This window comes from Apteryx rowi, unplaced genomic scaffold, assembly GCF_003343035.1.
Source record: "Apteryx rowi isolate R43461 unplaced genomic scaffold, aptRow1 scaffold_685, whole genome shotgun sequence".
Taxonomy (NCBI): Eukaryota; Metazoa; Chordata; class Aves; order Apterygiformes; family Apterygidae; genus Apteryx; species Apteryx rowi.
This window is the reverse complement of record NW_020450966.1, coordinates 281,760-303,485: the sequence shown is the minus strand read 5'-3', so window position 1 is coordinate 303,485 and position 21,726 is coordinate 281,760. Positions and strand designations below refer to the sequence as shown.

Sequence of the window (21,726 nt, the reverse complement as noted above, 5' to 3'; positions counted from 1 at the left end):
GGGGCCCGCGGCCGCCGCGCTGCCGCGGAAGGAGCCCGCGCCGCGCCGTTGCGCTCAGCGCCGCGGGAGGAGGGTTCAGCCCCCGCTGCCGGGTGCCCCTCCGGCCGCCGGTTTTAGCAGCGCCGCTCCTGGTTTGTAAACGCTAAAATAACTTTGGGCGCTTCCGTCAGGCGTCTCCAGGCGAGCCGCAGCCTCGCGCCCGGAGCAGGCGCAGCGGGCGGCGTTACTAATTCCCTTCGGCTTGTTTGTGTTTGAAGCGGTGCCTGATTAGAGCGTGAAGCTTTTGTTTTTAGATGCTCGCCGCAGAAGTAGTTTTCCAGAGCGGAGCAGGAGGAAGCAGGAGCTGGGCCGGCTGCCCTCGGCGCGGCGCGCTGGATGCCATCTGCCCAGGCCGAGCACCTGGCGTGCGGGYGGCGTGCCGCGCTCGGTGCCCTCCAGCCGAGCCGGGCCGGCCCCTCCCGGGGCACCGGGCCCTGCAGCGCGGTCCCTGGCGTTTGSCTACGTGGAAAGGGACCTGCTCTGCTGCCTCGTGCTTCTGGCGTGAGTCAGCCGAGCTTCAGGGGAAGGGGAGAGAGCGGGGACGATACTCGGGTTGTCATTTGAACTCCATTGCAGGTGCTTGCGTCTGAGGACCACAAGTTTATTCAGTTCCTGCCAGTATTTCCCTGCAGACCTGCTCTGAATTGCATCCCAGTCTGAGTGGAGGCTTGCTGTTGCATTGGTGCTTAGGCTTTAGCTAAGGTCCCAGCTTTCCCCCAGGACAGAGAGCTGCCTGGCGTCTGCTGAACTGGAAGCCATCCTTGTTCATGGTGCAAACATGGTCCAACATCTCGCTTGGGTATCTGATGTAACTGCAGAAAAGCTGAAGAACATAGTGGAAAGCAAGCAGTGGAGGGGCTTGTCCACCACATCCACATCTCATGCTCTGGTTCCTTGCTGAACTGCAAGGACACTTGTGAGAAAACTGTGTGACAATAATAGCAGTGCACAAATGCTCTGTGTGAGAGGAAAGTGCCATTCCCACTGTGCATCTTGTGAGACCTGGTCTCTTAAAATGGGTTCTCGTCTTGAGTAAACGTTACCATATTTTATATAAACTAGCAAGGGAAGCACTGGAGCTTATCTTCTTTCAGCAAGAGTGAGGGGGCTTTGCAACTGAAATCTGTCCTGTGAAGGGTATGATACAGCCAACATGTCTAGTCTCTGTTGCATGGTTTTGCAGCCAGAGCTATGTCAGAAAGTTTAAATATACTTCAGTGTATATACATATACGTATGTGTGTATATATACAGATATATGAATGTGTATAAATATATATGTATGTGTGAATATATATAATGTCCCTGACTGACATCGCTGTGTCCTTAGAACTCTTATATGGCTAAAGTTATGCTGGCAGAAAAGAGCATTTGTTGTCTTGGCTTGTGATGTGTGCAAAAGGGGCAGCTAGCTACCCTGGCAGGCATCTGCTGCTGTTGGCATATGCCACCTGTACATGGGGGACAGCGGCAGTCTGTGGCGTGGTTAAGGTTGCAGAGGCTCTGTAACACAGATAGGGCCTGTTTTGCTCTATGAAGTCCCTTTGTAAACAGACTTCAGATAGGGATAGGAAGATAGGGAACAGAGATTTCCCCTATTACTCTGAGACTTTACTTGAGAGTTTTCTCAAGAATCTTTAACATGGGAGCCTTATTTTTCAGTGTTGTATTTGAGCTTTCCTGCTCAAATCCTGTTTTCTCAGGGTGAGATTTCATGATGCAGCTAAGGTTGGTCGGTGAGTGTGCTGGTTGGGCTCCCCTCTCCTTGCTCGAGGCTCATGTTTTTTCTGCTGCCTTGCATTGGCTCTGGCTACACAGGATCAAGAAGCTAAACCAGCAGAAAACTTTCTTCCACTTTGTTTTTTAGGATGGTTAGTTTTCCCAGCAGAGCTTCCACAGTTTCACTGTGAGATCCAACAGGTTCTGGTGTTAGCGTAGGGAAAGAGACTGGGACACGTGGAGGAAGGGGGCCAGCAGAAATGGCCCTTGCAGCAGCAAGCCGTGTGGTAAGCAGCATTAGGTAAGCATTGCATTAGGTAACCTTAGCTGTACAGTAAAACTGCGCTCCAAGAGCCTTGTTGTCCCTTTGGCATGGGGAGCTTCCTACAGCAGGTTTTTATACTTGGTAACTGGTGGCACATTATGTTTAGGAAGAAGCACAATTTGATTTTGTCATGCCTAGTGACAAGAAGCAGAATTTTAAGAGCAGTATGATTTCTGACAAGGAGGCAAGAGCCATGTTTGAAATGCCTGTAAATATTTAGAGAAAGTCGAGTAACTCAGTTCGTCTACCTCTGGTTTTAGCAAATGGTAATAATCTCGGGTGTGGCAGCTTATCTTTATTCTACTGTATTATGCAATTTCTTACATAACACAGCACTTAAGAGTATATTAAYGTACCAGATACTTGTTGCCAGTCTGCTCTTGTTGTGCAAACAGAAAACATACCTGTTTCCATAACTTATTTCAACTGTGCTGCAGATAGACCGGGGGGAAAAGCCATGTTTGTCTTTGATTTCTCCTTTCAAATATCTAGTTATTAGAAAGGGGTACTACATTTGTATGCAGCTTAGATAAATCAACTAGCTGTACAGTTTTCAGAAAAAGCCTTTTGTGCACTTTGACCTTCATATATGAAGTCATAGCCTGAGGGATGCTTTATAGTCTTAAAAACTCTTGAAGATAGAAATCAAGAACGGAGGTGACAGCCCTCACATTAATGTTAGTGATGAAATCGGAATAAATGAAATTACCGTTGTGTTCACAAGATGTTTCTGAGACCACGTTTGGTGAAAGATATACTTTTGTACTTAATTTTTAAGGGAAGCCTGTGAAGAAAAATCTACTTACTTAGCACATACTGAGTTTGTCTTTCTGTGCAGACAAATGTATTTTAAAGATTGGTGCCATCTAGCTAATTCCAGTATGAAAAAGCAACACAGTTTGTGAGTACAGAAACACTCTTTGCTTCTTTTTTTCTTGTTTCAACAGGACTCCTCTATATGTATTGTACAACGTATGTATTGTGTGTTGTAAGACTCATTGCAATAGCTGTGGTGGTCCTTTAGGATGCTTGTAACCTATTATGGATCCTGCTCCCCTTGCCTCTGAGTGAAATTGAGGGGAACCGTTATATGCTTTCTGTCTCTGGGCATCAGATGAAAATGTTAAGGTGTAGGTGTTAATATTCAGAGCAGTATGGTGGCACTTCTTTTGAAAGAAGCTAGCCATCATCACAACCTGTGTTACAGGGTAGTATTCCCTACAGCTCCCATCCTCCCCTGACTAAAGAGCTGGAAAAGGCAAAACATTGATTCTGCCACCTCTTGAGGAAACAAGTTATCATCTTGTTTTCAGGATTAGGAGAACTCGAGGAGATAAATTGCTGCTGTCTTTTTTCAGGGCAGTTCTTTTTGGCTCTTTCCTTTCTGTAAACTTCTCACATGCAACTGTCAAGGCCTTACAGCAAAAAGAAGGCCACAGATGTGAATGTAACAGAGAATAAGAAAACTCTTCCTAAAGGACTCTTTGTACCTGCATTTGCAGGTAAAGGTCCTTTGCCTCCTAATCAACCTTCTGCCTCATTTATTTTCAGACTGACAGTTTGCCTCTCTCTTTATGCTAGGCTTCTCYCAACAGTAGAAACCAGGAAACATTCACCAAAGTACCTCATTCTCCCTCAACAACACCCTCCTTGTTATCTTCACCTTACTACCCTCAAAATTTGTCCAGCCTTTAGATATTCTAGGGAGACCTCTGTCTGTCATGCTGACCACTGTTATCTTGCATTTTCCTTGTGTTTTCATCTTCCTCTCCCACCCAACACTGTGTGTTCATCTTTGTGTTTTATTTCAGAATAGAAGTCATGGAACTTGTGTTTGTGCAGCAGATGCAAAAAAGTGCACCTTTTCAGTACTGTGATTTAGAGTTGTAGCAAAGATAGTAGGCAGCATGGAAAGCAAACAAGTAGTTTGTGCAGGCTGGCAGATGTTCAGATGTTAGCAGTAGCAGTTTTTAAGAGTTTATGACAGCAAAGCAAAGGCTGTTCTGCTGCTTCTCACTTTTTCTCCTGGAAAGCTCTCCTGTATGCTAGTGTATTACCAATCTCCTGTGCTTTTCAGAGCTTCTTGTCTGCTGATTGCATTCTTCTAGCTGACTGATGTTGCTTAAATTTCACTCTGCAGCTTAATGTGGACACACAGATCAGAAGAGTGGAATGGCTGGCTCTTGCCTAGGCTTAGCTCCATGACTTTGTGCTGTGTGTGCATGTGAGCGTACAAAGTAACACTGCATGTCTGTCCACATATGCGTGTGTGTGTGTACATACTTGTGTATGTGCATATATGAGGGTGGGTTTTTTTTAAGTTTTCCTGCAGTCTGTTCTGCTGCTAAATGGGACAGGTTGGATGTTCTCCAGGCTGAGTGCCTGTCTGGACTGTGAGGAATGATAGAAGCAAGACAAGCTGGAAATGGAAAAATTGAAGGGGATAAAGAAATGAAAAAGAAAAAGGAGAAGCTGCTTCTGCCTGTGAAAATGATGGGAACGGAATAATGAAGAGAGATCCATTCAGAAGAAAGGATGTAGAAAGCAAGAATGGACAAAACATGATGATTTTATTTGAAAGTATATGTGAATGAAACAACAATCTGATTTACCTAACCTTGYTTAGAGAAATTGGACGTAATGATCCTTCTGTTGCATACAAGTCTTGCCACTGTCAGTGTTGTGGCATAGAATGCAGTGAGTGTGTTCAGCTTTTAAAGGGTCTTTTTCTTCATGAGCACTTAAAGTGAAATTTGGATGTCTTGAAAATATGTTTGACAACTGATTGTATGAGGCAGTGTGAAAATTGTGCTGCCACACTGTTTACAAGTCAAAGGAATAAATAAAACAGTTGGGTTTATGATGAGTTAAAATGAGTATTTGCTGCTCAGCGGTTCCTAATGCAAGAAGCAAAGCAGCCCTTCTCGGATGCCACAAGAAGAGTGGCAGTAGGTTTCTTACCAGAACGTCCCACGTATGTTGCTTCTGATGAGAAGATGCATGATTCACTCTAAAGCTTTTTCTCCTTTTTCCCAATGAAAGGCTGGGCTGTGAAAATCACTCTTTCTCCTTTTGAATGGTTCTTTCCAGGGACCAAGCTATAGTAGTCATGTCTTACTGGTGTTTACAGCCTGCATATCTTTTCAGGGCAGCAACAGTATGAAATTGATATCATCAGTGAAACCTGCACTAATGTCTACAGAATTTCAGACTGGTAAAATAATTGTTACAACTTAAGGAAATCGGTCTGGGTTCAGATGCGCAGTTTGAGGCTCATGCTTAATGTCTGCTGCTTGTGCAAAACCGGAAACAAAGTCTAGGGTAATTCTTAACCATGGTGAGTCTAGCTGACCTGCTGTACAGCTCTCATCCGCAAAATACACAGATGAAGTTTTGATTGCCTCTTCTCTAAAACATAAGAAAGGGACTTCGAGACAAAAAAGTGAACTCAAGGAAGCGTTTAAGTAGAGATGAGAAAAGACTGTGACTGATTTAAAAAAAAGTACTAGGTTCAGAGGACATTGTGGTATACAGGAAAGGTGTTCATCTTATTTTACAAGAAATTTGGGTAAGCTAGTGGAAAGGAAAAGTAGCAAATGTCCTTTTAAAATAATTGCTTACTTTACAAAGTCCAGATCTATCGTGGCATAGAATACCCTTTGATGTCTTTGAAGCTGAGACAGACACAAGGATGACAAGAATAGACAGTTTAGTGTGTGTGTCTGTCTGTCTGTCTTTGATTTAAAAAAAAAAAAAGTGTTTTTTAAATTTCACATGCTGTGGGATATATGCCCCTCTATCCAAACCACTTAGGCAGATAACTTCAGAGTGGCTYGTCTGGGGTTTCTTTAACCTTCAGCTGAAACTTTCTAACTAGCTTTTAATTGTATATGTTGTAAATAAAACAAACTAAATAAATAGTTGTATTTTCTTAGCTGGCAATAATAAATCTTTTTAATTGTAGCCAAGTTACTAGTTACTCATCAATATTATGCTCTGATCATTAGAAATTATTTGAGAGAGGTGGCTAGTTAGTATTAGCACTTGCACTCTTTAGAGGTTGGGGTTTTTTCCTGCTGTGTGAAGAGGAATGATCTCACTGACAGTCTCAGTTTGCACAGGCTGCTGCAATGGACTGGTGTGCAGAAGTTGCTCTTTTTTTTTTTCCCCTTGTTTAGCTTTTCACTGGAATGTCATGCTTATAAAAACACTAATGTAGTTTCAGGTCTTACAAAAGTATAAATTTTTTACATTTGTGCTCTCATCACTTTAAGACAGTCATTTTTAGTGTGTGCCCCCCCTAAAATTCCCCAAACAAGAATGCATTTTTGAATTTCTTTCATGCAGAAATTCCTCATAATGGCTCCCTGCCAAATGCAGCATGAGTGAATGCATTTGAATGGTAGCTGTCTTAATCGATGTACTTGCCTGCTTGCCACATGAGGAAAAGCAGCACTCGTGAGTGATTTGGTTATTTGTCACGTGTCTACATGTTCATACTTTGTCTCTGAGCTCAGTTTGACTGMATACAGAAAGGGACAATGACACTACTTGTTTACAAATAGATGTAGTGCTTCCTTCATATTTGCACAGCTGCACCTGCTATGTATTATAATGGCTTTCTGGGATAGGATTTGAAGGTATGATGTTAATGCATCAGCTGACACTGCTTGAAATGCAGACATCTCTAAATGAATTCACTGATGCGTGCAAATAAAACTCCTTAAATCTTGATTTGAACAATGTAGGTGCCCTTGAAAAGKTCTCATACTTATTGCTGTGCCTTCTCTGGATGCTTTGGCTGACAGTCGTGAAACTGCTTTTTCTACCCGGCTTCTTAATCCACTTATTAGAGTTCTAAGGAGAAGCCTAAGCTAAATTACATCTAAAGCCTCTAACTCCCAAAACATGTATGATGTGTTAACCTCGCTCCCCAGTGACTTGATTATTTTGCTTTAACTTCCTTCCTCAGTTCTTCTGTGGCCAGGTCATAAGATATTCTTGGATTGTAGTACAGAAATACTGACCTGCCTTTGAATAAGTGAACATTACTACTGGAAGCATTTGTAACATGACAGCGCTGAGCTCACTGTGGTCTTTCTAATCCTGTTGAAAATATAAGGTAGACCTACCCTTAGACTGCTCGTAAATGGCAGGTACTGTTTTGKTTTTTTTATTCAAAAAACCCCCCCATATCTGTAATGCTCTATAAATACCATGGAAAATAGAGAACAGATCCAGAAGTTGTATCTGTGTAAATTTCTGATTTCTAAGCATGTGCTTCTATTAAGTTTCTTTTTACCTGGTACTGCTGCAATGGCTTAGCCTGGGTTACCTCCTGAGCATTAAACTGCCCAGACTGTGAAAGAGGGGAACAAACAAACAGGGAGGGGAAAAAAAACACCGAAAGATACCTAATAGCTAGAAGACTTGGCCCATTATGCTGAAGAAAACACAAAAGCTGAGACTTGGAGAGGGGACGCAACTGTGAGAAGTCTAATGCCAAAGCACCAGGAGTGGGCCAGGTGCTGGTATTTGGGAGGGTGCTCCTGGTCCCTGTGTGAGAGGCGAAAGAGTTGTATCTCCTTCTGTTTTCTTTACCCCAGACTGATAGAAAAGCAAAAGAGATTCTTATCTCTTCGTCCTATCCCAGCAAGTGAAAATACAGATATGGGTCTTCTACTTTACCTCTTTCCTGGTGCTTGGTTCTGTTCACACTGTGCTTCTGCTTTAGGAAACTTTTACTCCTCTTGTTTAAACTGCTATCAATGGGTTTGGAATTGCATTTATCAAATGTATTGGTCTAATGCTACTGGTACTTGGCAGAACTAGACTGGATATTGCAGCAGGTAGTTTACAGTGACATGCTTTTTAGAAAGCTATTTTTGCAATTCACAGGGTTTTGTTTTGTTTTTTTTGGGGGGGTTCTAAATGAGCTATAATTTGTCACAAATAGTGACCTACCCCATGGTATACATTGATTTCCTCCTCTCCAATATCAGATCTTAATGAGAGGAGCTTTAATTATCTACTATTTGGATATTGGGTAGAGAAATACTCTCTTCACAGTGAACTTCTTGCCTTTTGTGCATGTCAAATTAATTACTGTAATCTTCTGTTATGGGTTTTTATTTATTACTCCAACATAATTCCTCTTTTGTCACAAGATTTCCTCTTTTCCTTGCTGTGCAGATACGTTATTTCAGTTAACAGTGTTTGAAAGGTTGAGTAGGAAGGATGAGTACAGGAAAGCTTTCTCTGACTTTCTGATGCAAGAGGCTAATTAAAAGCTTGCAGCATCTTGTTTCACAGTTGAATAAGATTTTTTGTGGGTTTTGTGTGTGTGTGTGTTTTTTTTGTTTGTTTTTTAATTAACAATTTGTGAGTGTCTTAAATCCATGTTTTTCTACRGAAGTCTAACATTATCCTAGTCTTCTTTTATAGTATTAGTTCTGATGTTACACAGTGCAATGGTCAAAGAAGAGATTCTTTGTTCTTTAATGTGCTACATTTTGTTCTTTAGAAACAGGCAAATGGTTATAATCTCTAGATTTAGTTTTCAATAACCCCGCTTCCTGGTTTGTGGTATGTGCTGCACAGGACATCCTTTAGTCGTGCTGTATCACATGCAAAAGAACAAAATCTGCAGCCCTGATGTAGGCAAAAGGGAGGGGGAACAGGCAGGAACACTTGACTGGGGCTGGTTTTGTTAGCTGAGAGCCACGGCATCCCCTTAATTTTCTTTGTCTACAATGTTCTTTAATATGGCATAGAAGTTTTTGATTTGTATATTTACTGTCAATGTGATATAAAACATTACTTGTGTTCTTTTGTTTTTACAAAATGTAATTTTTTGTTTTACAGAACATAATTTTGGTAGGTCAGTTTTATAGAGAGCTGGAGAATATAAATACTTTCTTTATTGCAAGCTGCTTTGAATATGTTTGATCAAAATTAAGCATTTTGAGAAATACATTTGATTCTTGGTTTTGCTATTTGTAGCAAATCTTTAAAAATTCTTTCTATGAGAGAAAATATCTGTCATAATATCGTGAGCATAGACATGCTCTGCCTTGTGCCAGTAAGTGGTTTGGGGGCTTGCTGAAGAGACGTGGGGAAGCTGGCTTGTGCTGTGTTTCCAGAGTTGTTTTCCTTCTACACTTGACTCCTCCAAGGGCTAGACCCTCCTTTGGGGGCTATTAAACCTGTCATTAAAGGTATGTTATGGACTGTGGCTCTGTTTCACCACAGCAGTGGTGAGAAGATAACTGCATTAGAAAACTATGAGCATTATGCTTTACATGTATCAGAAGTAAATGTACATGCAAAAAATTCTGCTTTTTTCATGTTACCACTGAATGCTTGCAGCAGAAACTCTTTAATAAGCAATAAGATTATTAAGACTTTATAATTCTGTAAAACGTCAGTTTAATGATATGGGGCATTTTAATGATATGTTAGGGGACCAACAAATGGGGAAAGACTTATTTGCTGTAGCAGAGCATAATAACTAGTGAAATCTTTTTTTGAGGCTCTTAAGAAAGTTTACCTAGATTTTATTTTCTAGTTGTTATGTAAATATGAGGCACACAACATGAAAAATTTGTATCATGTTGCGTTGGCTTTTGGTAATAATAAACAAAAGCCATGTGATCTTGTTTGGTCCTCAGAAAAATTTCCAGTCTTTCTTAAACCTCCAGGTCAAAGGGAAAGTGCATATAGAGACCTCTGGTAATCTGACATTAAGGTGACTCAAACTATCATTCCATATACTTCCAGCAGTATTTGCACAGTGAAAACACTGATAGCTACAGTTATGCAAAGGAAAAATTAATTAGATTTTCTTCTGGAAACAGCAGTGGTCCATGAATCATTTATGGTCAGGTTTTTTAGTCTTGGGTAGAAGTCCAAGAGTGTGGTAAAAGATGAATGCAGAGAACAGTCTCTGCAGTATTTCTCTCAGGAGGATGAAAAAGGTAGAGAGTATACAACTGTGCATGCTCTTCTCTCAAAAACAGCTTCTTTTCAGATAATTCTTCTTAAATTATTTTTCTCTGTTATGTCATCTCAGCCTCTTCAGCACCATACTTCTGGGTTTACCAAAATGTAAGACTGTATATTTACTTTGATTTTTATATACAGAACATACCAATAAAAAAGAAATACCTTATGGCAAATATTTTGAGTATGTTAAAAGCGTGTGTGTAATGTACTGGAGCAGAGGTTTTACACTCAAATACTAGATATAATTTGTTGCTAGTGTTTTTAGCATAATGGTTTTAATTGAGTGTGAGCTAGGTGGGGTTTTGACATTGGAAAGTTAGACTGCTACCGAAAAGCAAGTATTTGGACAGAGATACTGTGCTGGACACATGCGTTGCCTTAAGTTAAGTTCTCCTTGCTTTTTAGAATTGCTACTGAAGAGTTGCTTGACTGATATTTCTTCAGCTTTAGGTAGTGTGTTTTATGCAGAAAGAATACATGTAATTATGGCCAAATAAAACAGCATGAACTCTAGAGTTCAAATGCAATTTTAAACATGCTTACCGTTTTGCAGAAGATAATTGTCTTTCTCTTTGCTGCTGGGCAAGTTCAGTACAACTATTTGGCTTAATATGTAAAGAGTGGTTTGGCTCCTCCCCAGTCGAGGGTAATTCAAGGTCTGGCGTGCAATTGGACTTACAGATTTGACATTAAAGAATTTTCAAAAGCCTTAAATTTCATCTCTAGGCAACTGTGCAAAATAATCCTGCCAAAAGAAATACTACCATTCTAGGTAGTGTCCTGCCAACAAGCTATTGTGTAACGGCTCTTTCCTAGAAGATACGGCATTGAGTAAAAATCATCTGGAAGTGTTATGTAGTTGCAGTACRTTACAGGTTCAAAGGAAGGAAGACTAGAAATAAAAAAATTGTTTGAATAGTTATTCTAACTAGTATTCCTGTAAAGAATAGTTATTCTTTGTGTTGGCTCAAGGGCAAATCTGCTATACTCAGATTTTTTTGTATGGACAATTAATTCATCTTTTGAATGTATTTAACTTTGAAGATTTTTCTAGGCTTATTTTTGTGTGTGTGGATTTACAGCTTTCATTTTACAATCTTTCTGGCAAAGCTGTTGTTCCCTCTTCTGGTGAGGTGTCCGCAGCATTTCTGCGAGCTGCTGGGCAAACGCGTGCTGACCAGAGGGATCAGCTGAGCTAATGATGGTGCTCTCTCCTCTCCGGAGAGAGATGTCGCGAGGCAGCCTTGTATCCTCACCAGTGTCGCAGCGCACGCCAGGCAGAGGAAGAGGCGAGCGAGAAACGAGAGCAAGACGATTTGTTTCAGGGTCAGAACGCCCRCTGGACGCACAGGTCCAAAGTGATTGCCTGCCTTGAAATGGCAGGATGTGCTTTTCTGGCAGACTTAGCAACGCTTCTTGTCAGCCTTCTTCATTTGTAATTTGACCTGAACTGTATTTTGCTGCTTGCTAGGCAGACTAGTTAAAATTAAGGAGAAAAGTGAACTATAAAGGAGTTTAGCAGAATGATGAATTATAAATGTTAGGTGAAACCCCATATATTTGGCGCTCAGGCTCTTGAAGTTCTCACAGGCGTGTTGATACTTACAGCTTGGCTGCAATTCTCCAACCTTTATTGTGGCTAAAAAGCATGTGAGAAGTCTGTGAATGAAGAGCTGAAGTTAAATGTGAAAATGTGTGAACTCTGAATGTGCTTCTCTCTTTCTAGCTGTAGGCTGAATCGTTTGAAGAGCTTAAATTAAATTCTTTAAGGATGCCCATTCAGTCAGCCCCTCTGTTGGCAAGATACTCTGTGGGTTGCTTGGAATTGTTGGCAGCTGTCTGAAGGGTGTTGTTTTTGTTTTTTTTTTCCCCCATTAAAATTAATGGCAGATCTTCTGTGTGTTAAGACAGCTTTGAAGAATTAGTCAGTGTTTCCAGAGGCAAGAGCAGTAGTTGTTTCTAGAGCTGGATGTGTAAGTGGAATATGTTCATTAGTATATTYGGATAGTGAAATATTTTGATTTCCTTGTTTTTGCCTCCTTGGCCAAGTGTTTCTTTATGCTTGTGGCCTATTTTGTTTTGTGAAACTTTTAAACTGTGTGTAGTATAGTTTATAGAAAAGTACAGCGTTCACACTACTAACTTATTGTAGTTACATTTGGAGAGGGATTTTTTTAAGGTAATAGGCTAATCTCAGTAATAGAACACATTTACGCTACACTGGACAAATGTTCATCTGTGGAGTCAGTGAATGCAATTGCAATTCTTTTGTCCTTCCTTCTGCTGCCAATCCGTGAAGGCGTTGTAAGGGCAGTGTGGTGGGAGGCTTGGAGTACAGCAGGTTCGATACCCAATCACATATCTTTCTTTACAACTTGGAGAAYGATGCACTTAACATACCTCGGCTGGTTTAGACTGGTCAAGTGAGGCTGAGCTGGCTAAAGCTTTGCCAGAGAAGGAGGAGAAGGTGCTGATTGTAGCCAGTAGCCTGAGTGTGTGAAAGAGGTGCCTTTTTATTGCCATGGACCGCGAGTCAAGTGTTACTTGGGAGTGACTGGTACTAGATAATAACTAAATCAGTGCTTGAATGCATGGTGATGGACTGTTGCGTCTAGTTACCTCAGATGGGTTGTTGTGGCGTGATACACACAAACCATGAAATAAACCATGCAAAGAAATGCTGTCTTTCACAGAAACTGGAATAACATCATTACTTTGCATTAGGGGATTAAGACTTGGTTTTTAAAAACATTCAAAACGTGTAATTGCTCAGTGAGTCCCTCAAGTATTTCTGTCTAATCAAATTCTGTAGCATTACAAACATTTCTGGATAATGCTGTTTTAGATTTAATCGCAAATCCCAACGGATGATTATATCCATTGTCACTGTAGCTAGCAGTAACTCTTCCTTGAACACTGGATTGATCAAAGAATGAGCGGCCCACAGTTCTGTTTACAGCGTGCTGGAAAATGCTGCATAAGTTTCCTGTGCTCTGGAGAACTATACACGTTTGACTTCTGTACAAAAAGAGTTGCTATGAGTTAGTGCACTGTAACTTTAAAATCAGCATCTTGCATAAATCTAAACCCCTGACACCAAAATAATAGATATCATTAATTAGTCACAGATGCTTTTTATGTAGCCAATTCTAGACCAGGTCACATAACAAAACTGAATAGTGTGATGCAAAGACTCTGACAGAGTCTCGCTTTGGAATTTGTAACTACAGCTTGATGCTTGTATTAGATTAGTTGTGAAAGCCTCAGAGGCATCAGTCAATGATTTGAGAGCCTCCAGCCAAAGGAATTGCATATCGCATTTGGTTCAGCTTGGAGTTTGCAAAGCCGTTACCCTGGGTGGCATATCCTTGCATGAATTCTGCTTTTCCTTACATGCCAAACATCATACTTTGCAGCTGGTTTGTCTTTCAGAGTTTCTAAAACAGCATAACATACCTTCTGCCAAATAGGTTTCAGGAAAATAGGTTTATATTAGTAAGTATTGAGGTTTTATAAGGCCCAGACAGCTGTTAAGTTGGTATATTCAGTTTGCTCTAAAAGTCTTTCAGGTAGCTGTGATAGCAAGTATGCACATCAAGATTAGAAAGTTTGAAATGAGGGTGTTCCATGTTTGACTGTTTTCAGGTAATCTCTGTTAAGGAAACAATTTTCTTCAGCTCTGTAACATGTTATTGGCATCACTTTCATTAACCGTTGTTGGACTGCGTTCTCCACTGGTGTGGCACAAGGGGAGGGTGGCGGTAGCAGCTTGGGGAAGGGACACGTGATAAACCAGAGGTTTTGGGGACAAGGTGAGATGGGGCTAGGGAAAGTGAGGCGTTGGGCAGGAAGGGGAGAAAGGCCATGGAAGTAAAGCTGAATCAAGAATGAGTGGAAACCCTTGTGCTGTATCAAGAGCTGGAGAGCATTAACAGCAGGATTGCCACCGTTTCCTACAGCCATGGACTTTCTGTGGTGTAAATGACAATCTGTCCTATCAGTCTTAAATAGCTTCTACAAGTGATTAATATAATGTCTTGTTTGATCTTGATATGATGTCTTCTTTGTAGGATTTTTTTTTTCAGCTGCAGGCACTTTAACTCCAGACATATCAGAGAAACTTTTGTGATTAATAGTCTGCATGGGGTTTTAATTTTTTTTGTGTATGAAAATAAAGTAATATAGAAGGAAAGATAAATACGGGAGTCTTTTGTGGAATAACCACAGTCAGAGATGGAGGGAACATTTTTCAAGGCTGTTTTCAATGAATTTTAATTCTTGATTCAAAATGAAATAAGCATTGGCAATAAGCCACAGAATTATCTTCTCCCGTGTTTACTGTATTCATAGTTAATTATGGCTTTTAAGCTTCTATAGAGATGAAAAAGTTCAGCCTGACATCTGACATCTCTTTCTACTTAATGCTTAAGATTGTGTGAGTGCGTGTGTGAACAAAATACTATCATTTAACTGTTTATTTTGTTTTTATTTACAAAAGGTGGAATATATGTTAGTAAAATTTGACCATGAGAATAAGAAGGTACGCTTGGTGCTATGTGGTGAAGAAGTTCTTCAAACACTGCAAGACAAGGGGGAAAAGGTAAACCCCAAGTGAGTAGCTGTTTCCTGTGTGCTTTTTTTTTTTCCTGTTATGACACTGTACAGAGTTTTATAGGACTAACTTGACTTTCAAATCTGCGCTCAGTAAAGTTGTAAGCCACAGATACCAATATTTTTGGATAAAACTAGGGCACAGGGAAGTGAAAGATCCTAAGCACATCTGCAGGTGGTCCACATAACTTTTGTGTTACACCTTGAAAAAAAAAAAGATGCAATGATGAATAATGTAAGGATGTAATGATCATAAATGGAAGTTTAAATGTTCTCCATTTTCATGTCTGTGTCATCACAAGCAGTGGTGATGTCCATCTGATTGTGAGATGTGAGCCTGTTGTGGCCATCTTTTGAACCTTCACCCTCATTTTCTCCAGGGCAAGAAAATGAAAACCAAGATTAGAGAGGTGGTTTATTCTGCATTTTCTGTGTTCCTGCTACTGTCTTATGGAGAACAAAAAAGAGGGGCAAACAGGCCTTCTTAGCTGTCAGCAGATAAAACTTAGAAAGCACAGAAGGAGGTCCCTCTGCACTTACTCTTTATGCCTAATATTGGGCATCTCCAACAAAATAATTCTAGAAAATAATTAGATTGTATCCCTAGTTAAAGTAGCCAGAAAACGATGAGTTGCCTTTTAATTGATGGCAGCAGATCTGTTTTTCCAGGGCAGAGAAATGAGACCAGAGACAGTGGAGTGTTTTGGTTGAAAAGAGCCAAAAGTAGGTCACAGATTACAAGATGTTAGAGAAACATTTCCCTAGTGATGATAGGCCTTTGTGCCCTGGGCCTCTTGTTGTCTTTCCAGGTACCCTAGCCCTCTGCTTTCCTGTAAGGCTTTCTTGCCTTTCTCACTGTATGTCAGAAAGGGAGAATATTGAAGGCATGGAAGAAAGGATTACCCTGCTTTTAGACTTTATGCTTGAAATTGCTACCGGCAGAAGGAGGACCGGTAGTGGAAAATTCTGCTATGCCTTTGAACAGAGCAAGCTCCATGGAGATGAGGTGGCTTGTCAAGGGGATGGGGAAGTTTTACTTTCCTGGGGTAAATACATGCACTCACATTTCTTTTTTTTTTCTTAAAGTTACAATTTTTTTGTAGTATGACCATGTTTTCACAGGAAGGTAGAAAGAAAATTTAAGTGTAACCTTTGCCTTGCCTTGCCTTGTACTGTGGAAACAGCTAAACATTCTGTTTTGCGAGTTTCAGCTAAAACCTCCCAGAACAAAGCTTGAGCCAGATATTAAAGATGATTACGATTTGACAAATTCTGGGTTTTTTTGCACTATATAGCAGCACTTCAAGTGCAGAACTGTGCCTTAATTTCTTTTAGCTGTTTCCCAGTGGTCTCCCATTGGAAGGTCTAATTTCGCAAAACAGTCAGCTTTGTTAATAGGTGCTATTTCTTATATGTTGCATTCTTTTCTGAAATTCATGCTAATAATTCATCTCTTTTGAAGTTGTATAAATATTTAAACTAGGCTATTTTGTTTAAGTCACCCAACACTCTGGCGACCAGAGTATGGAAGCTATATGATTGAAGGGACACCTGGACAGCCGTACGGGGGAACCATGTCTGAATTTAATACCGTACAAGACAACATGAGGAAAAGAAGGCAAGAGGCCGCTTCTGTACTTAAAGAAAATGAGGCTGTTTGCACTGTGACGTCATTTCCAAGGTTAGATTGTTGTTTGCTTGAGAAACGTAAGGCTGTGTAGTGGTGAACGTTTATGCTTCTCTCCTTATTGCTGTATAGTTATACTGTACAATGAAACTGAGCAAAATATGATTCAATTAAAATAATTTAAGTTAAAGTTCTTGTTTCCTAAAAATTTTTGTCCTTATGAGACAGAAACAAATCAGTATTTTTCACTTTTGTAAGTTACTTTTAATCTATTATAGTTTTGTATTGAAAGTCCTGAATGCTGAAAGCAAAGTATCATAAAGTAGTCCATAATCTTGAATTGACATGGCAAGTCATATATAAAAAGTTTCTCTACCTGTTTTCTAGGTTTTGATCTTTAATAAATAGCAGCTTTATAAAATGTGACTAACCTGATCTAATTTTTAACACTAGTTATTTGCTAAAGTACACACATACTTCTTTCTTCTGGTGGCTCTGAGCATGCAGTAGAAGGGGATTGTGATTATCTTTACAAAATGAAAACCTGCCACCTTTATAATCCCGTATCTATTGAATCTAGAAAGGAGCACACCTTTCATAAGCTCATAACAGCCTGACAAAAGATAATTTCCTCTTGTTGTTGTAAAAGGTTCTTGAAAATGATGAAATTGAGCAAGTACTTCTTTGCCTGGGAGAAACCATACCCTGTGACCTTCCTTTCAAACATAATTCTAAGCAGGAATTTAGTATGTTCATTGTTGCTAGCTTGACCAGTCAAATGAATGAGGATAGTTATGCTTAAAATAGTAAGAAATTGTTCCACAGTGGAAACAGAAGCTGTTTCAGTTCAGCTGGTCTCATTGGCTGGTTTCTGGTAGAGTACAGAATGCAATGGCTCTGAATTCTTGCTCAGAGCATACATACATAGTACAAAATGTGACTTAGCAGCGAAGTTCATGCTCTTGAACCAAAATGCCTGAGTTATGCCCCATGAATGCTCCTTTAAGAACACTGACAAAATATGTTCCTTCCTAATGTGAACTGTACCAGATATCTCTATCCTAATAAGAGCTTGTATAAAGCAATGTAATAAGAAGCTCTAAATACATTACAGAATGGTTTTTTTGCCCTGCAACCTTACAAAATGGTTATACAGGTTAATAAATTTTGTATACAAAGATTTCAGATGCAGACTTGTACTTAATAAATAAGGAGGGGGGTCTTTATCATGTTAGAGATACAGGTAAATAGTTTTTACATGGCTGTAGAAGGCAATATATGGGACTTGATTTAGTGAAAGCTGGTAAATAATAAAATGTACAAGCTGTTTATGACTTAAGAATCATCCCAAACATGGTTTCCTCCTCCCTAGGCAGGAATAAGAAATGGCCTTTTGCCATTCATCCTGATTTTCAAGCTCCTGTTTGTTTGACTGAAACCTCACTAAATTACTTTTCTGAGGGTTTTTTTTATTGTTAGATCTTCTCTACAGTGACCTATATATTAAAAAAAATCTGTCCATTTAAAAGGACAAAAAAAAGCACTTGATAGCGTGCTGACAAAGAGGAAAGGTAAAGAGTGGGCTTATTCAAATTAAAATAGCTAAATTTGGTTTAAAATAAATGACCCCCCAAATGCCTGAATATTAAAAATACAGTGGTGATTGAGCACTGACATGCCTGTTTTTTCAGTAGCTGAAGTGCCAAATGGTTGGGGTTTGCCTGAGATGTCATAGCAAGTCATTGTCCAACTCAGAAGTTAAATGAGTATCTCCAGTTCCAGTAGTGAATTTTGCATAGTTAAACAGCTTCTTTATGGCTTCTTATGTAAGCAATAAAGCTAGTTAGGACAAGTAATAACTAAGAAGACAACTTCTTTATTTAAACCAGGAAGAAGAAACTGACAGTGAAATATATATTTAGCATAAGTAGTATTTTCAGAAACGTGACTGTGTTTCCTGGTATCTCAAGTGGCTTGTTTGTGTCTATTATCAGCTAACCTTTTTTAAAATTCCAAATATTGTGGCCTCTCTAGATAGCGCAGTCTTTGTCCTATATACTGTGTAGCATGGAGAAATTTGTCTTCTGCAACTTTACTTCCATTTTCTCTAATGCTCCTTTGTCTCAGTTGGGCTGCAAACCTGCTTACTCTGCTTTCCAGTGACTCTTGAGCTTTCAACAGAGGTTCCAAAGGGAAGAGTTTTATTTTGGTTTACTTGCACACCTCTCTGCATTTTGCACCCCATAGTTGTAACTTTCCTGTAAGCGGGACAAATTTAATAAGCAAGGAAAAGTTTTTCAAAGTTGATGTGTATAACACTTGAAATGACTTTTAATTCTTGTGGAGCAGAGCAGATATCTTTTTAACAGAGGTAGGTTGCTGGGAGTGGAAGTGGTGAATTACTTCAGGAATCAATATTAACCAGTACTCTCCAGAGAAACAGTTTAAGGCACAGGATGGTGCTGCATGTCAGTATTAATGACGGGTACTAACATGTGTGTGCATCCTGTGCCCAATACTGAAGTTTCCTGCTTCAGCCACTTAAAAGGTCTATGTTTAGCATCCACTGGTGGATGGATGTTTAAAGAAAAAGAAAAAGAAAAAAAGAAAAAAAAGAAAAAAAACCCTATGTTCTAACCACCATTAAACAGCCAGTTGTTAGCAAGCACTGACTGTTTAATGGTGACTGTCTTAAGACTGCTTTCTGGCAATTCCAGATGCCTAGGTAAGAGTGTTGAAAAGCACCTCAGAGATAACCAGTAAATACATGCCTTTAAAAAACTTTTTATTCCTTTATCTACTAGAATCCTAATCACAGATCATCTGATAGCTTTAAAATCACAATTGGTTTGCTTTTTGACTTGGACTCTCATTATTATGTGTTACAGGTTGGGGTGTCCTGGATTTACACTGCCGAAATGTGAGCCAACAGCAGTAGAGGGAGGAGCTTCAAAATCCCTGTTTTTTCCAGATGAAGCCATCAATAAACATCCTAGATTTAGGTAAGAGTATTTGGGGAGTGGGAAGGAGAAACTGAATGTTTTTATTTGTATAAATTTCATATGCATGCCTGCCACTGCTTTACATTACTGAAACAAGAGATTTATATGGCTAGCTGATGTACATATCCCAAGGACATGGAGAGGTCTGTGATGACATGTATTTTCTGTCAAAGTGACTTAAAGTAAACTGTTAAGTTTAAGTAACTTTATATAGGACACCGTGCCATTATGGGGCTAGTGCTATTGGTTTTGCTACTGCAAAATTGGTTCCAGTTTGAAATCCCATAGTTAAGCACTTTTACCACAGCTAATCCAGCTTTCACTCAGGGATGTCACAACACATTTTATTCTGGAAATACCATAGTGGTGTTAAGCCTATTCTAGTTACCCTGGCATGGGGCATGGTATCAAACTACATGTGCAGTTCTAGAAGGTTTTTTGATTACAAAATAAAGCTTAGGAGAGCCAGAAATCATTCTATTTTGAAAACTAAGCATGCCTTTTCAATTGCACCTTTCTTCTTCAGGTCTACGGCCTTTTAATTCTGCCTGTTCTATCAGCATAGTACAGTGAAGTCCCTCAAAATAGGGCTGACTTCACTGAAGAAAAATTCATTGTTGTACTTGTTATAATCTATTGTAAACTAAAGAAGGGACCTGAAGGAAAGTGCTGAAAATAAATGAGACAAGTTGACATCCTGAAATCCTGAAAATTACTGAGAAACTAAATGTGAAAATATATTTCAGCAAACTCTTTTTGTTTTAGTACACTGACCAGAAATATTCGGCACCGAAGAGGAGAGAAGGTTGTGATAAATGTACCAAGTGAGTGAATTTTTTTTTTCTTTTTCAAAATAATTGTTCAATCTGATACTCTGGGTTACTGAGTATTTGTATTTTCCACACAGTATTTAAAGATAAGAACACGCCATCACCGTTTATAGAAACATTTCCTAATGATGATGGAGAAGCAGCAAAAGCAGCTAAACCAGACTATATATATATGGATGCTATGGGTTTTGGAATGGGAAACTGCTGTCTTCAGGTAAAATGCGTCTGCTTTCAAGGTGTAACAGAATGTTGTCTGCCTTAAACTGTGCCCTTTTTAAGACTTGCCTTTTCTCTAATCTCTCTAGCTTAAATTAGCTGATGAATTTTCAGAGCAGAGGAAAAGGGAAATAAAACAACAAACTCTATCTTGCATATGATAACGTGTTCTTAAAATTCAGGTTTGTTTGTTTGCGCTCTGTTTCTTTTCTGCTAACTTTGTAATGTACTTTCATGCCTTGCCAGAAGAGTTTGCTTGATCACTGGGCTGGTCAACTCCTGTTCATTTGATCAAGCACCCTCTCCTGGCACTCCAACATCTTTCAAGAATGAAAGATCAGGACAGAAGATCACTGTCGCCTTGCTTCAGTCTGTAACTGAAGGACATTTTGGAAATGGAAAGTGAACTGTCTTGTAGGACTGTGGAGGTTTTGTTTGGCGTGGGGTGGTGGATGTGTTTTTGTTGTTTGTTTTTTAACCCTTCCCTATTCTGCAAAGCAAGCAATAACAGGTCATCTTAAATTAGAACATCTTAAATTGTGTGTTACCTTTAAAAATAAGTAGCTTTTTCCTTCAATGTAATTTTATTTTCTTTACAAACAGCAGTAACCCCTGTATAAAATTCCTTATCCTTCGATATTTTTTAGCTATCTACTAAGAAGCTTTCTTGTTGCTTGCCCCATGGACCTACCAAATCTATGTGGGTAGCTGTCTTCTGTTAGTGTGTGCTGGGAGGCATTTTTGTTTGTTTTGTCCCTCTAATGCATGCTCTCCTCGTACAGTTCTCATTTCTTTGCCTGAGTTACTAGTATCCTGCAGCATCCTAATTTTAAATCCAAGTTTTGTGTTTTGGGAGTGCTTTAATCCTTTCAAAATCTGTTTGTTTTAAAGGTTTTTCTGTTATAGCAACCTGATGCTAGCAGCTGATGGCTTAGGTAGTAGCAATGTATTTTGATTGTTGATAACATCTGTTTGTTGCCACTGCTGTCTTGGAAGTGGAACTAGGAAGAGGCTAATGTGTTAAGTCTCTGGGGAATTAAAGGCAATTCTCCAAGCTCTTCTTGTTTCACAACATTGGTAAAAATAATCCCCATTCAAAACACTTCTCTTTGAGATTAAGAAACTAAAAAAGCTGAATAAACAAAACATTCTTGAGAGCAACTAAGAGTGATTTCTCCTCACTAAGGGTAAACTAGGGAGAATCCGATCAAGTAGCATGGTGTGTACAGTACCGTGTGTTTTTACGCAGTATTAATTTTGATATGGCCTATTTCTCACCATCACTATTTCTTATTTAAGACCAACAAAAGAAATACAGCCTTACCTTTCAGTCCTCATATGAACTTGTCTAAAA

The 21,726-nt window shown here is 39.5% G+C and overlaps 1 protein-coding gene across 1 annotated transcript in view; it reads left to right on the top strand.

Moving 5' to 3' along the window:
* Positions 1-17: 17 nt before the first annotated feature.
* GCLC (glutamate-cysteine ligase catalytic subunit) overlaps positions 18-21,726 on the top strand; it is a gene marked incomplete at its 5' end in the record, with an annotated part of 37,947 nt that continues 16,238 nt past the window's right edge. The window contains 6 exons of the mRNA XM_026086152.1: positions 18-131; positions 14,585-14,697; positions 16,196-16,378; positions 19,213-19,326; positions 20,092-20,150; positions 20,234-20,370. Of these exons, the coding sequence (XP_025941937.1) occupies positions 18-131; positions 14,585-14,697; positions 16,196-16,378; positions 19,213-19,326; positions 20,092-20,150; positions 20,234-20,370 (720 nt within the window). The remainder of the gene's footprint in view (positions 132-14,584; positions 14,698-16,195; positions 16,379-19,212; positions 19,327-20,091; positions 20,151-20,233; positions 20,371-21,726) is intronic.